Source organism: Amphibalanus amphitrite, unplaced genomic scaffold (genome assembly GCF_019059575.1).
Source record: "Amphibalanus amphitrite isolate SeventyFive unplaced genomic scaffold, NRLGWU_Aamphi_draft 001650F_arrow, whole genome shotgun sequence".
Taxonomy (NCBI): Eukaryota; Metazoa; Arthropoda; class Thecostraca; order Balanomorpha; family Balanidae; genus Amphibalanus; species Amphibalanus amphitrite.
In genome coordinates this window covers 1-17,477 of record NW_024883143.1, presented here as the reverse complement: position 1 = coordinate 17,477, position 17,477 = coordinate 1, and the positions used below count along the sequence as shown (strand labels likewise).

At 45.4% G+C, this 17,477-nt stretch overlaps 1 protein-coding gene across 1 annotated transcript; it reads left to right on the top strand.

Moving 5' to 3' along the window:
• Positions 1 to 11,149: 11,149 nt before the first annotated feature.
• On the top strand, positions 11,150 to 12,841 carry LOC122374378 (the record flags this gene model as incomplete). Its single annotated transcript, XM_043353084.1, has 2 exons — positions 11,150 to 11,381; positions 11,540 to 12,841. A coding segment is annotated over exon 2 (1,162 nt), but the record flags the coding sequence as incomplete, so codon positions are not given.
• Between the last annotated feature and the right edge of the window lie 4,636 nt (positions 12,842 to 17,477).

Below are 17,477 nucleotides of genomic sequence, written 5' to 3'. Positions count from 1 at the left end.
TGGAGCCAATACCTGGGAAACCCTATCCGCCCAATGCGAGTTTTTAAGAGTCTACAGACTACATGCCCAAAATAACATTGAGTGCAGCCGTTTTCGGTTGTTTTTCCGCGACGTTTTGGCGAAATCACCTTATTTATTCAACCAGGGTGGACTAATTTGCTTAACTAGGAATAAGGCGTTGAAGATAATTATTCAAGGAATAGAGCTGTGCAAAAATATTTTTTTGTATTGCTTCAACTGTGTCCGCCCTCGAACGATAAATGTTATTGATGCATCAGAAACAGATCCCGTTGAATGCGTTTGGACTTGGCTGGATCTAATATTAGCGAGTATCTGCTAATGCAGCTTCTTGACTTGCACAGTATGCACACAAACATACATGCTTCCTGCCCTTGATTGTTCCTCACTTGAATGAAAATTTTGCTATAATGACTATTCCAAGCAGTTGACAGGTTTTAGTGCAATGCAAAGTCAGAACCGCCCCGCGCCGGCAGTCTCCCGACGGCGCGTAACGGCCGCCGCCGGCCGCCGCGCCGCCGCTCTGGCAGGGTGTTTGACTTTATACCCCTGTTGTTAGAAAAGTTGTGGGCCGATTTACTTGCCCCGCGCTCGATGTCTCTCGGACGACGAAGATTCTACGTCGTCCGGCCAATCCCGTTCAAGGTCAGTGGGGGCTCGGCTGCGGTTACGGAACGTGATTGGCCGGACGGCGTAGAATCTTCGCCGTCCAAGAGACATCGAACGCGGGGTGATTCATGCATGACAAGATCCGCCATTCAATTCTTAGTAGGTACCGAAAATTTGACGTCAATTGCACGATCCGCCGCCCATATTGCGGTACTGCCATCTATTGACAAGGCTGGAGAACTAAAGCCGGTCGTCTTTTTCCACTTCTGACACACCATGATGACCTAGGATCTTAAAGGGACACTCCCACCTTAACATTAGTTTTTAGTTGAGATAGCCAAATTGGTGGCCATGGCCTGCAAATACCGGTTTGGGCACTCACAACATCGACAAATGCTTTAATTCGGAGATATGGAATTTCAAACTTGCAGTTTTCGGATTCTAAGGGGCTAGTGCATTGGTATGCCCCCTTAGAATGTGTGACGTCAGCGGAGATCTAACGATTTTTAAATCTTTTACTAAAACGTTTGGTAGCACGCGGTGGTATATGCTGCTTTGCGCGCAACAAATGCCGCACTTTCAAATAAAGTCGCTAGGAACAGCGGAGATCCCAAAAAGTAAACAAAAGTAAAAGTCTAATATCTTGAAAACCGGTGAATATTTTTCGATGAAATTTGGTAGATATTCGTTTTCGCTCTTTCTGAACCGAGCGACATCACTTTCGTGCCAATTCATTAACTTTTTTGAAGGTGGGAGGGTCCCTTTAATTCGCGCACCGACGGGGGGGGGCGGTTATCAACCCCCCTGAGGTTTTTCGCGAATAGCGGGCCCGCGTCTTGCTCATGGCAGCATCTTTGTATGCTGCTTGAAGCATTGGAACCGTTCAGTCGCCGACTTACCCAGCAGGAAACAAAATTTCAGAGATGCGAGTCAGCTGGTTGCCGCCGGCGCGGTCGGTCGTGCTACGCTCCGCTCCAGCCCGCACCGCCCGCGTGGCGAGTGAGTGCGTGTCCGACCATAACGAATGACCGCGCGCGAAACTGGTGACGAAACTGGCTAACAGTAGCCTTATGACCGCGTGAGTCCTCCAGTGAACGCGGAGCCTGCAACGGCAGCGTCGTTTTCTCTTGTACGAGTGCTGCCGTACGCCCGTGATGAGTGACCGCGCGGAGGCCAGGCCGAGGCAGGCCTCATCTCGGGATGGTGGTGCCAGAGACACCTCCGCACTAGTGCACAGTGACACTACTAGGGAGCGACAATCGGTGAGCGAGCTAGTAAGGAAATACAGTGACCCGCCCGAAGGACAGAAAAGAGACAGATCCGAGTCCGGAGATCCTGCACCAGCCGGCAAGCGTGGCGCAAGGGAGTTGGGCGGTGAGCCCACGCCCAGTCCGTCGACTCTCGGCGGCCGCGGCTTCAGAGAGCGGCTGGACGACGCGATCGACGGCCTGGAGAGTCAGCTCGTCGCCTCCTTCTCACGTGAGCTCCACGAGTTCCGCGAGTCGCTAACAGCCGAAATCGACAAGCTCAACGAGCGTGTCAGAGACCTGGAGCGGCACGTCGAGGTGCGAGACGGGGTCATCGATCAGCTAACCGATGATCTCCGCCAGTCCAGAGCTGACATCTGTGCAATCAGATCATGTCTTGCACGCTGCAGCAGCCTCAGCTGAAAGCAAGATCACAGTCGACGACTTCAAAATTGATCATGTTCCAGAACCATATCGATCCCAGTTACGTGACCTACTGATGGATCATATTCAAGCATTTGGAAAAGATTTGAAAGACATTAAATTTACCGATGTTTACGAGCATCATATTGAGTTGTCTGATGCAACTCCTGCTTTCAAACATCCCTATCGATTACCTTTTGCTTATCGTGATGTCAAAACAGACAAATTATTAGCTAGCGGTATCATTGAGCCTACCGTGAGCTCTTACAATGCACCTATCATTGTCGTTCCGAAATCGTCAGGGGGATATCGACTAGTTTCTGATCTGCGCTTGCTCAATCAGAAAATCAAAGACGATCGTTTTCCAAATTCGTTCGCATCTGACGCTATTGATCAATTAGCTGGATGTACACTATTTTCTATTCTTGATCTTCTCAGTTCATTTCACCAGGTCCCATTGACACCATCTTCACGTCCGTATACAACATTTACGGCAAACAATCAGCATTATTGCTATACTTCTGTTCCTTTTGGATTGAAATCAGCTACTTCTGCTCTGAACAGAGCTTTGCAAATAGCACTCTCTGGTTTACAGGGCATTGATGCATTTCTATACGTAGATGACATTTTGATAGCTAGTCGCAACTATTCTGAGCATTTAGAAAAGTTGGAAAAGGTATTAACTCGTCTCGAAGAAACGCGTTTTGTTTTGAAACCCTCAAAATGTTCGTTCATGCAACATTAAATCAAGTACTTGGGTCACATCATTGACGAAAATGATGTTCGTCCTAACCCGTCCAAAATTCAAGCGGTACAGGATTTTCCGACGCCTTCTACAGTCAAAGAAGTGCGATCATTTCTCGGTTTTACAAACTACTATCGCAAACACATCCCAGATATGTCTGAATTAGCGGCACCACTTATCAATCTTACAAGAAAGGATATTCCACTTGAATGGACTGACCAATGTGAAAAAAAAATTTCAAGGCCATCAAGCGATCATTGGTGAACTTCCCCGTTTTACGTTTTCCAGGTTTCACCAAAGAGTTTTATCTGTCAACTGACGCGAGCAATGTTGCAATTTCAGCAGTTCTAGAGCAAAAACATGGAAACGATCTCCACCCTATTGCGTTCATTAGTCGTCAGCTCAACAAAGCTGAACGAAATTATTCTACAACAGAAAAAGAATGTTTAGCTATCTATTGGGCTTTCGAAACCTTGCGGTGTTACCTTCTAGGTCACTTCACTCATGTCTTTACAGACCACTTGCCATTGCGTGGTATCTTCAAAGGTACCAATCCAGGTGGTCGTTTAACCAGATGGTCCCAAAAGTTGAATGTCTTTGATTTCGAAATACATTATCTACCGGGACGTAAGAATGTCAAAGCTGATGTTCTTTCTCGAACAAGAACTGATTCATAGTCCAAAGATGACTTTCTTGGTTACGTCTCTAGCACCTCCCTGGAAAGTGGAGGGTGGACTCGAGAGAAAATCAAACTTGAACAAAGAAAAGATCCAACTTTAGTACCTATCATCGATCAGTTATCAGGAAAAGAAACGGAACGCAAAGATTTGCAACTACATGAGGAAATATCTGCATATTTTCTTAGTTCAGATGGTTTGCTGTATCATGTTTCTCCGCAAAAGAACAAGACTCGCCCATACATAGATCAGATGGTAGTTCCACAGCCAATGAAAATGAATGTTATTCAAAAGTTTCATGATACTATTTGGTCCGGTCATCTCAAGTTCGACAAAACTTTACAAAAGATACGACTGGCATTCTTCTGGAAAGGCATGTACACAGATGTGAAAAAGTATGTAGAGTCCTGCCGTCTTTGCATGGAAAGACATGCCCACAGGCATATCAAACGTGCTCCTCTTCAGCGAACACTCGTTCCGGAGTACCCGATGCACATTGCATCATTTGATATAGTCGGACCGCTCAAGTAAAGTTACCGTGGTAACACACACTATCTCAGTTGGATAGATCATTTCAGTAGATATCCTGAAGCTGTTCCCTTAACCGAAACAACTACTGAAGCAGTAGCACAGGCAGCAGATCATTTCTCGTCATGGCATTAGCAAAATTTTGCTTAGCGATCGTGGATCCAACTTTACGTCAAAGCTAATGCAATCTATTTGCAAACTTTTAGGAGTCAAACGTATTTTCTCGTCGCCACGTCATCCTCAAGCAAATGGACGTGTCGAGCGACTTCATTCGACAATCAGCAACATTTTATCTCAGTTTGTGGACTCTTCACAAAGAAACTGGGATGAAGCACTACCACTTGCTCTTTTTCCGATCCGGTCATCAGTCAATTGTTCAACTGGAGACACTCCAGCCCAAATTTTCACTGGGCGTGATCCTATCCTACCACTGGATGTGGATACACAAGCTCCTTTTGATCCATTTGCATCCATCGATTCTTATCGTGACATCCTCCACAAACACTTGGATTCACTGCACTCCGTCGTGCGTGCAAACAATGAATCCGCTATACTGGCACAGGAGAAGGCTACACTCAGGACAAAACCTCATCATTCCCACCGAATTCTCTTGTATATCTCCACAATCCGCAGTTCAAGCCCGGTTTGACTAGGAAGTTTCAGAAAATCAACCGAGGCCCTTATCGTGTGCTGTATATGAAGAGCCCTGTCAATGCTCGTATACAGCACGTGCACAATGCTGATGACATGCAGCATGTTCACGTCGACCGTCTGAGACGTTTCTCTGAGCAACCCCAGCTCACGTCTCCAGACGACCATCCCAACAGCAGCGAACCTGACGGAGGTTCCGTAGGCAAAGGCATATTTACGTGTGGACAACGAGTTGCGTTGGAGAGGCCGGAAATAGTGGCGATTTCAGGACCGCAAGAATGGACCGTCATGGGAATGATTCTTTTTTAAACCGTGCACTGTTTTCAGCCGGAATTTAATAGTTACTACAAAATATTTTGTAATTACATTTCCACTGAGACTGAATGCTATTAGGGTTAAGTTTTACTATAATTGCATTTTGTCAAGAAGCATATAGCGCTGTTATATTGCAGTTTTTGCGCGTTTGTTACAAAATATGAAGCGAATAAGCAAAAAGGTTCCAAAGTGCAAGTAACGTTGATATATACCTATCGCAAAATATCATGTTGACCTCAAGTTCATCTCTTGCATGATTGACTAGGCAGGTTTACACATTCCAAGTTTATCTTGGATCAGAGGTGTCAGTGTAATTCATCAGTGCCAGAAGTTAACTTGAGGGGAACCTATGCAGTGCTAATTGCTCTTGTCCATCCACTAAAAGTTATTAAATATTTTGCTTTGTGTATTCCAAGAGGAGAGGGAACTATTTTATTTGTGCCTTCATGTCAGAATTGAAGGTGGATCATTAAATTTTCAAGGCAGTTTATAAACAAGCATGAAGTATTTCTCGTATATAAGCAGTGGCTACGAAGACAAGGTTGATCAATCGTGAAGTACAGTCATCGTACCTCAACTTGGCAGCAAGATCCCCAAGGACAGAGGATATATTGTATATGTTACTGGGAGTTTGAGAAATCCGTGAGTTTGCAAACTCCCTAGGGAGGTTGCAAACTCCCTGACCCATCAGTGAGTTTGCAAACTCACTAGGGAGTTTACAAATTCACTAGGGAGTTTGCAAACTCACTGACCGGTCAGGGAGTTTGAGAAATTCCAGAGCGATTGAGCCAAATAAAAACAAGTGTGCAGCATGTGGGTGTCATACGTGCCGTCCGTGATGTTAAAACAAGGCGACTAGTGGTACGGCCTATATAACCGTCGCACGCCGACAAAAAGCTTACAGATCCTTAAATGTTTTACCGAAAAAAAATGCTACTCGCGGCGGTAAAGGGGAGGTTTGGAGCAGCGTGCTCCTCCGTTCCGTCGTTTCCATCCTCAGGAATCAGGATACTGAAATCCTGCTCCTCCACGCCGAAACACCCACTCCGGGCTGGGCAGGTACCTTTATCTCATGCGGGCTGTTCCCTTGGAGCGGCACCGCTGCTCCCGAGGGAGCGCGACCCCGTAGCCGGGTGCAGTCAGTAACCTTGGGGGGGGGGGGGGCTGGTCGGCCTGTCCATTCGGACGGGCTCAGCCCCGGCGACTCTGTAGGGCGTTTGCCCAGACCAATGTCTCCCCCTATTTCCTATCATTCGTCCGGCTCTGAAATGGTCTTGTCAGACCGAGCCTAACCCAACAAAACAAAGACAAACAAGCAGCGTGCGCCAGTCGCAGCTGGGCTGGCTGCCAGCAGCGCCGACTCTCCATGACACGTCTATGGCGGAGTGGGAATGGGCGTGAATTGGTGCGTGTGCCTGTACTTTAGCATAAGTGACCAACAGTGAGCGGTTTCTACTTTGACATATTGCGCCTGCCTCTGGAATAGCCACACTTGAGTGGAACGGATCTAATTGGGACGTGAACTAAATAAATGTATGACTAAATAAAGCGGCGGTACATGCATGGATAGATCACTGAGTAGTTTAACCCTCGCCGGCACAGGGGAGGAGGAGGGGGTGGTGAATGGTGATGCACCCCCCCCCAAGGTTTTTCGCAAATAACTCGCGTAAAAAGAGGCTGATCGCAACGAAACTTTCAGTACCCTCGCATTGATCAATTTTACACCTACCCTGAAAATTTTATGACCCTGACCCAAATGACCTTTGACCTGTGACCTCTTTTCCGAGACCATGTTTGACCGGAATCGCGATTCGGCGTATGTCGGCTCGCATTAGCCGCGGGTTTGCAAGCTTTTCGTGGTTTCAAACGTTCAAACATGTGATTTGATGTTGCTCCCATGCATTAGGCGGGGTGTCAAGGTCACCTGAAGGTCAGGTCAGGTCATTGACCTTTGGTGACCTCGGTTCACTTTTTCGAGTTTACATGTTTCTGGGCTAGTTTTTGGAGCTGAATTCGAATTTAGCAACCATTTGAACATTTGCGAAGTAGTTTTGGTACCTTCGTAACATGTTACGAAGCTGTCAGAGGCGGATGACAGGAACTACGAATACCCGTCACGACCCCTACCGGTTGACCTGACCTGACCTGGTCCGAACTGGTCTAAACGCTTAACGACATCATCTGTGATCAAAACTAACACAATATTCGTGATCAGCACCCCGGAAAACCCATAGCAGCCACACTTTACGACTTTCTAACAGGTCCCGATATTCCCGATTTTTGGGTCATTGACCTGACCTGGAAGGTCAACCGATGACCTAGGACCTTAAAATAGGGTATCATTGGCTTCCTCTCGTGATGGGCAACACGCTCGTTTTTTCCGAGAAGCTCTCGCTCCATCAGGGGCCAAACGCGAGGGGGGGTCGTACCCCCCCCCCCTCCCTTGTGCCGTCGAAGGACTCAAAATGGCCTGTGCCGGCGAGGGTTAAAATGAAAAAGGTATTAATGGTGTGCATATAATCTATAAGTTTTTTTTCAGCGTGCGAGGCCCTACAACTAGCCGCCTTTGTTTTAACATCACGGACGGCACGTATGACACCCACATGCCGCACACTTGTTTTTATTTGGCCCAATCGCTCTGGAATTTCTCAAACTCCCTGACCGGTCAGTGAGTTTGCAAACTCCCTAGCGAATTTGTAAACTCCCTAGTGAGTTTGCAAACTCACTGATGGGTCAGGGAGTTTGCAAACTCCCTAGGGAGTTTGCAAACTCACGGATTTCTCAAACTCCCTGTAACATATACATGTCCTGTAAATCAAAGCATTTTTGTGCCTGCAAAGGCTTAAGTTATTTGTGGTGTGTTCGGAGTGAGGCTATATGGCTGTTTTTGTTGTATGTTTATGTGGAGATTGAATATAACTGTGACCCTGTGCTTGTTTGTATGCTTACTACAGTCAAATAGGGAACAGCACATTCACATAACATACTCACCTAGCACCTACCTCATAGCTGTACCCTACAGGATTTGTACTTGTTCATGTCTCAAGCATTAACAAAGCACTAAAATAGCTTAATTATCATTTCTCACATTTTCTGAGCATCTAACATGACATACAGCAGTGCAGAGCAGCTTCAGAGAAGAAACACTTTAACCCGCGCCCTGCTGGGGGGGTGTTTGAACACCCCCCCTTGTGGTTTTTCGCAAACATCTCAAAAACGGCGGCGCGGAGCGCCGCCGTTTTTGGTACAACTTATCATACATCAATTCTACACATGTTGTAAAAATTTCAGACCAAGTTCATTCAAGGTCAGGTCACCAGGTCACTTGAAGTGACCTCACCTCATAAAAAGTTTCAATGTCTGTCATAGCTACACCAAATGACCGATCGCTTTGAAACTTTCAGCGATTGCTAAGACCAATAGCATGTACAAAATGTATATCTCAGAATTTTGATATCGATGACCTAAGGTCAGGTAAATTTTGCGACCTCCCCATTATAAGTCAATGGGAGAAAATTGAAATGCGCCTCTTTTGGACGAAAGACATTATAAACACTCCCAAACACTGAATTCTAAGTGGTTTAGACACACTGAAGATGAAAATGGTGTTCGTGACCCCTGTTTATGCCGTGAGGTCATCTTAGGTCACGAAAGGTATCTAACAGTTTTTTCGCAAATAACTTTTGATAGAGGCATGCTAGAGCGATGAAAACGCCTTAGATGGGTTCAGCTCGACGATACGGATCGACTGATATGCAACATGACCCTTTCCGGTCAGGTTATGACCTTGACCTGAGGTCAAATTTTCAAGTTGACCTTTCAAGGTCAAGTTATAGTTCATTCGATGCGTCTTGACGAGAAGAACACGAGTCCGGTAAAAGTAAGCTCGTACAATGCTTGGGTCAAAAGTTATTGCAGAAAAACTGTTTCCGAAAAATCGGCTATTTTTGCAGTTTTTGCCCCCTGCAGGCAAAACCGTTGACGTTAGGTCAAATCTGAGAGAAAAGGGCGTTAATAGGGCTATCGAATGCGCTTTTCCGCGGCGCTGTAGCTCTATTGGTTCCCGAGTTATGCGTTGGCTTCTTGGAAATTGTCGACATTCGACCTGGAAATCGGCGAAATTTTGCCTTCAATGACCTCTGGTGACCTGACCATTGACCTGACCAAAAAATTGACCGAATTGATTTCCTCATTATTTTTGACGCTCTTTCGAACGCCGCCTTCCGCGTATCGCTACGTGGCCCAGGAGCCGAGTTAGAAGGGGGGTGTTCAAACACCCCCCCCCAGCAGGGCGTGGAAATCCAGGACCCCCAGCCGGGCGCGGGTTAAATGCACAGACTCACACCAGCCACCCAATGAGTTCCTCAGTTGACTGTTTCCCTGGATGCAGCTTGGCAAGGTGAGCTAACTGTTGGCAAGTTAAAGGTTAGCAGGTAAGATTGAGTTAGGGTGAGTACCTACCTATAACTGGGTGCTACTGCTATGCAGGTCTTGGGTAGGTTGCAAATATGTGTGATGATTGAGGTTAGATCAGCTGTCAGGTTAGTCAGGTATGCGCACTGCTCAGGTCACATTTTTATGGACACTTGCCAAATTAAAACAATCTAAGCTATCCCAACTAAACCTACACAACTACTGACTATAGGAACGATCATTTATTTCTTAAAGACTTCCACTCACCGCGGCTCTTACGTCTTTGCGTCAGTACACAGGAACACAGACGATTGAACTATGTATAGTTAAAATATGGTCGAGTTAAAACAAAGCGACATTAAAAACTCTAAAAAATATATACACCTTTAAAAGAGCGCTATCACATATCATGCTCACCATCTAATCGGTTCTAGTAAAATGATCTCTAGCCATTCTGCGACACTTTGCGGCGGTGCTAGCTTCCCTGATTTCTGCGGGCGCGCTGTTCCACTGTGCCGCGGCTCGGGAGTTGAAAAACTTCCGAGCGTGCTCGGTGCGGACTCGCGGCAACTGCAGCTGACCGGCATCGGTCGCTCTCGTGTCTCGCACTGACACAGTGTCGCGATACACAACGCGCTCACGCAGACTGGCCGGCGCTTGGTCGTTATACAGTATGCTGTGCATCATGGCCATGTCACGCTCAGCCACCAAAACATCCACGTTCGGCCAGCTCAATTCACTCAGTATCGCCGATACATGGGCAGATCGCGGAACACCCTTCACTATCTGCGCACAGTGGTTGATAACCTTTTGAATACGCTGCCTCTGAGTTGTCCCACATCCGGCCCAGACTGACATGCAATAAACTAAATGGGGAAAAACTAAAGATTCGATTATCATTTTCTTCACCTCCTCCGGGAGAGACCGCGCCAATTTTGCGAGACCTCCCATGGTAGCATAACAGCGACGAATAACGGTTGACACCTGAGCGTCAAATGACAGATTACTGTCCAGTGTCATACCGAGAACTTTGACAGCGGGTGACAGAGGAATTTCGGCATTGCCGAAATTGATCGTGAAGTTATGGTTCAGTTGACGCCTTTTGGACTTAATTAACACCAGATCTGTTTTTTAGGATTAATTTTTAGGCTGTTTGCAGTGAACCATCGGTGAGCTGTGTTGACCGTGTGTTCCACTCTCTGCTGGAGATCCAAAATGTGACGCGGTTGACCCTGATGGAGAAACTGCACGTCGTCGGCGTACATTACAATTTTGCTATCTTCAAGGTATGACGGTAAATCGTTTGTAAAAATTAAAAACAAGATTGGCCCGATTAATGATCCCTGGATTACCCCATGAGTGATTTCTAGCAGTGTTTCCCCTCCCCTAGTCCTCTGAAAACGATTTTCAAGCCAGTTACTGAACCAGTGGTCCTGAATGCCATACCAGGCAAGTTTCTCTAGCAGTCTGGAATGTTGCACACTATCAAAAGCTTTTGATGGGTCAGCTGTTGCTAGGTGTATCGCCAGAAAGGCAACGGCGATATGTACGGCGGAAGTACTGTGGTCTTTTTGTATCATGCTTAAAATTCGGGACGCGATTTATTTGAATAATCGTTTAACCAGGCATAGTTAATTTGAAATTTGAACATGTCATGATCTCATATCTTATTTATGTTTATCCTTGATTTCTTTTTATCTTGATAGTTGGTAATTTGTATTTATCATGATTATGACCAGGACTACGCGCACCGTAGTAAGTACCATTTATACGTTTCATATATGTTTGTATCTAGTTTCCTTATTCGGATTTGTTTGCTATTGTATGCCCACCTAAACGCCGTGTATTCGATCGAAAGTGTTTGTTATAAGCGAGAATATGTACAGTGTTTTTAATTTTGTATTATGTTTCAGGATGAAATTTGTACTGAAAATTGAACGCAAATTATACATCACGGTGCCAATGTTCGTTTACGTTACATTTCATCTACGAGCGTTAACGTAACTCAAGACAATTTGATATACATAGAATCTCATTTACGGAAATTTAGCATATGGAAAAAATAGAAAACGAAATCAAGAAAATGAATCAAGACGGGGAAGAAACACTCGAAACGATCAAGCGGCTTCGAACGAATACAAGGCGTAAGTTTACCCGTAAATGCAATGCATTTATGGAGTTAAGTCGTAATGACGAACACCTTTTAGTTTTGAAGGAAAAATTCGAGGATATCAGAGAAGCACATAAGGAAATTGACAAAATCAGCGATCGGTTGCTCACTGTTATAAATAGAACCGCTTCTCACGTAGTGATGAATTCCCTACTAGACGAATGTGATGCCTTTATGAAAGAGGTCGATTCAACGCTGGATTCTATCAGGGCTACATATGCCCGTCACATGCCCGAAAATGTTCCTAAACGATCAGAAGTACACGTTAAGCCTCTAGATACTCCTCGGTTCTCGGGAAACATTCGCGAATACTCCAGTTTTCGGCAAGACTTCAATCGTTTAATGACAAAACAGTATGGAAAAGACGCATATGCTCTGCGCTCTTGTTTGACCGGTCCTGCACTAGAAACAGTTAAGGGGGTCGAAGACAATTTTGACGAGATGTTTTATCGCTTAGACAGGACCTTCGGTGATCCTAGAAAATTTGTTGATGCAATTATCCAAGAACTAAAATCCCTCAGAACTGTCCCTGAGGGAGACAGTAAAAAATTCATTGCCATGGTCGATACAATAGAACGTTGTTGGCTAGACTTGAAGAAAATGGACCTTGCAGAGGAAATGGATACAGTTGCTATGATTAGCATGGTAGAGCGATTGTTACCACCTACACAAAAACGAGAGTGGATCTTGAGGGTGGATTCAAAGGGCAGGGTGTCAAAGAACATGTTTGAAGATTTTTTACAGTACATTCTTCAGGAAAAACGTGTAATTGAATATATGGAACACGATGTGCGAATGCTGGGCAAAAATCGAAATGTAAATCAAACTATCATCGGTACTCTGACCGAATCTGTCGACGAACAAAGGAACCATATGGAGAAAATGTGCTCTCCAGAAGAGAACCAAACCTTAAGTCAAAGACAATTTCTTGACGAGATAGAAAAGGTTACGAATCGTTTAGAACATATTGCTCAAGTCTCCAATGTTTATGGCGCTAATCGTCCGGACTATAACAAAATGCATCGCACGGGATCAAATTTCCGATGTTGGATTCACAAGACAGGAGACCATACCGTCGCCTCATGCCATCGCTTCTGTAAAATGACACACGAGGAGAAATTAGTCAGCATGCGCCAAGTCGGAGCCTGCTTCAATTGCCTGCAGATAGGACATATAGCGAAGGACTGTTTGCAACGCACAAGGTGTCAGATAATTGTTTCTGGCCAAGCATGCGGGAAGAGGCATCACTCGCTATTACACAGAACAACTGTTTCAAAAAATCTACCCGAACAGCACATGGCCATTCACAATACACAGACAAGGGACCATTCAACTTTACTAGCGATAAGTTCGGTTCGGTGTAACGATCGCAAACTGACCGTTTTATGGGATTCCGGAGCGGACATCTCGCTCATAACACATGCAGCAGCAGATCGGCTAAATCTGATTGGAACTGACATTGAATTGTCTCTCATCAAAGTTGGAAATTATCCCACGGTTCTAAATAGCAAGAAATACAATATTTCTCTAATAGATTTGCAAAACAACGCGTGGGACATCTGCGCATATGGGATAGACGAGATAACAGCGGATCTTCAATACATAGACGACAAGCAAATTGCATCATATTTTCCCGAAATGAAACTTGCGGATATCTCCAGACCAACCGGCAAGGTAGATCTCCTTGTCGGTGTTGATTGTTGTGTCATCATGCCAAATGTTGTGAAGACGGTTGGCAATACCCAGTTGCTAAAAAATCAGTTCGGATATTGTGTAAGGGGTTCAATTGCTGGGACAAGCGGAAGGCGAACCGAACAAGACGAATTAATACGTACAAATCAAATGCTTCTACGAACGAACAATATTCAAATCGATTCGGTTTCAGCTACGCAGAACATCCTCGAAGACTTCTTCAAGATTGAAAACCTGGGAATCTGCTGCAGTCCGAAATGCGGGGGATGCCGATGTGGCAAATGCTCGATGGGTATGAACGGCTACACTTTAAAGGAGGAAAAGGAGTTGGCAATGATAAAAGGCGGTCTTGTATACAGTGACGAAAGCAAGTCATTCACCATTAATTATCCGTGGATCAAAAATCCTGAATGTCTTCCAAACAACGTTGCAGTAGCTAGGGCTAAGCTACGATCGACTGAATCTCGACTCAGAAAATTAGATCAAAATCGACAACTGGCTTATCGAAATCAAATGGAGGATATGCTAAACAGAGGGGTATCTCGCAAGTTATCAGAAGTTGAGATGCTTCAATACGATGGACCAATCCATTACATTCACCATCACGAGGTACTAAAGGCAAATTCTACATCAACACCTGTTCGCATCGTCTTCAATTCATCGGCCTCATACATGGGACATGCATTAAACGACTACTGGGCTAAAGGTCCCGATTTTGTTAATAGTCTATTTGGAATCCTGACTCGTTTTAGGGAATTTGCCGTAGCAGTTACAACCGATATCTCCAAAATGTATAATTCTATACGGTTATCGATAAGAGACCAACATGTCCATCGCTATCTTTGGCGTGATTTACAAACCGATCAGGAACCTGGCCATTACGCCCTTACAGCGGTGCCATTCGGAGATCGGCCGAGCGGTACCATTGCCATGGTCGCACTGCATAGTATAGCTGATATGAACAAGGATACCTATCCAAAGGCAGCGGAAATGATAAAAGAAAATAGCTACGTGGATGATTTACTGCAATCAGTTCCGAGCGAAGACGATGCCCTCTCTCTGGCCTCCGACGTTCAAAACGTGCTTGCTCTCGGAAATTTTAGAGTTAAGCATTGGATCATGTCTGGACAAATTAAATCAGCAAACACAAACGTCACTTACTGAAAACTAAACGTGAGAAGATACTGGGAGTAACATGGGAACCAGACAGCGATCACTTCTTATTTGAAATCAAATTGAATTTCTCGCCAAAGCAAGGCAAACTAGAGACGGGACCGAATTTAACTAGGCAGAACGTTGAACACATGATACCTGAGTTGTTGACGAGGAAATTGTTGTTGAGACAAGTTGCAACGATATACGACCCCTTGGGTCTCATCGCACCGTTCACTCTAAGGGGCAAATTAATGATGAGACAGCTTGTGACAAAGCATTCGTCGCAAAGTGGATCAACAAGCTGGGACGAGCCCGTGCCGACTCAATGTAGAAGCGAATGGATTGCATTCTTTAATGACATGTTCAAAATCGAAGATCTCCGCTTCCCTAGATGTATAAGACCGCCAGGGGCCATCGGAGAACCAACGTTGATTATTTTTTCAGACGCCAGTTCGCAAGCATACGGAGCGTGTGCCTATGTCCATTGGCAAATGGAGGCGCAAAGACACAAGGCCTTCCTCATATCGGCAAAGAGCAAATTAACTCCCATCCGCCAACTAAGTATCCCAAGACTCGAGCTTTGTGCTGCTATTGTTGGGTGTCGACTTGGTGAAACCATCCAAAAAGAAATGACCTACAGATTTAACGCAGTCGTTTACGTTGTTGATTCTATTATTGTGAGGTCACAGATACAGAAAGAATCCTACGGCTTTGGAACTTTCGTAGCAACAAGGATTGCCGAAATCCAAGAAAAAACGAGCCCCTGCCAATGGTGGTGGATTAGTAGTTGCAACAACCCTGCGGATATGGTAACTAGACCGTCCAAACCGGAAGAATTGGCGGTAGAGACCACATGGCAAAACGGACCCTCATTCCTGAGAGGACCAAAAGAAACATGGCCCATCAGCCAGAAACCATACGAAAACGAATTACCGGATCGAATAGTCGTTGGTATGACGACGGTCACGCCACTTTCCGATCCTGATATATGCAACGACATCAAAATCAGCAACTTTAGCAGTTTTGACAAGCTCCTCAGAGTGACAGCTCGAGTGATAAGAAGTGCTGAGGACAGATCCTTTAAGAACATTGGGCAGCCATTGAATGCTGCACTTCTGGCAAAGGCTGAAAAACTATGGATAAAACATGCTCAAAGGCAGCTGCTCATCAACTGGCAAAATCGTTTCCGAAGACTAGGTCCCAGCATTGATAGCGAAGGTATCCTGGTAGTCGGCAATCGCATTTCGAAGTGGTTGAGGGACAATTGGAATCGGCACAGTTTCATACTTTTGCCAGTCAAGCACCCCCTAACCGACTTAATCGTTCAAAAGTTACATAATAGGGATCATGGAGGCGTCGAGTCCACTCTAGCTCGTCTACAGACCAAATTCTGGGTGCCTGGTGCCAGAAGGGTGATAAAACGGATCAAACGACAATGCGTGACATGCAGAAAGTTGCTCAAACAGACCCACAGCCAAATAATGGGTCCAGTCATACCCGAAAGACTTCAGCCCTCCCCGGCATTTTACAACACAGCATTGGATCTATTCGGACCGTTCTTCATCAAAGACACCGTGAAACGCAGAACGAAAGCCAAAGCCTACGGCGTATTGTTCACCTGTTTATCGACCAGAGCCACGTACATAGACCTCGCCGAGGGATATAGTACCGAAGATTTTTTGCAAACCTTTCGCCGCTTCGTTACGCTGCGAGGCTACCCGGCCACAATTTATTCCGATGCGGGGTCACAGTTAGCAGCCGCTAAAAAGGAACTCCGAGATATGATCCGTCGTTGGGATCTGAATGAATTGTCGAGCATAGGCTCCGCGCAAGGTTTACGATGGAATTTCACAAAATCGTCAGACGCTCCGTGGCAAAATGGTTGTAGCGAGGCGCTAATTCGTCTAGTGAAACGCACTTTGAACATCGTCATAGCAGAAAACATTCTCACTTTTGGCGAATTACAAACAGTTCTTTTCGAAGTTGCCAACCTGTTAAACGAACGACCGATCGGCAGAAAACCCGGGGCTGATCCCACGGCGGGCGTCTATCTATCACCCAATGACCTCCTTCTAGGACGAACAGAAATCGCGCCACCACAGGGACAGTGGGCTGAGACTTCTAGGCTGGCCGACAGATTTTTATTTCTTCAACGAATCGTTACGTCCTTTTGGAAAAGGTGGTACCGGGATTATTTTGCATCGTTGTTGATACGACAGAAATGGCACCACAAGAACTGCGACCTTCGACCAGGAGATATTGTCCTTGTACAGGAAAACAAGCCACTACGGGGTAAATGGAAATTAGCTGAAGTTACCGATGTCGAACCAAGCACCGATGGGAACGTTCGAGACGTAATCCTCCGCTACAAAGCACAGACGGACGGAAACGCATACACCGGCCAACCCGATATCATCATAAAACGGTCAGTCCATCGGCTCGTCCTCCTCATCGAAGCTGACTCAAGATAGGGGCGGGGAGTGTATCGCCAGAAAGGCAACGGCGATATGTACGGCGGAAGTACTGTGGTCTTTTTGTATCATGCTTAAAATTCGGGACGCGATTTATTTGAATAATCGTTTAACCAGGCATAGTTAATTTGAAATTTGAACATGTCATGATCTCATATCTTATTTATGTTTATCCTTGATTCTTTTTATCTTGATAGTTGGTAATTTGTATTTATCATGATTATGACCAGGACTACGCGCACCGTAGTAAGTACCATTTATACGTTTCATATATGTTTGTATCTAGTTTCCTTATTCGGATTTGTTTGCTATTGTATGCCACCTAAACGCCGTGTATTCGATCGAAAGTGTTTGTTATAAGCG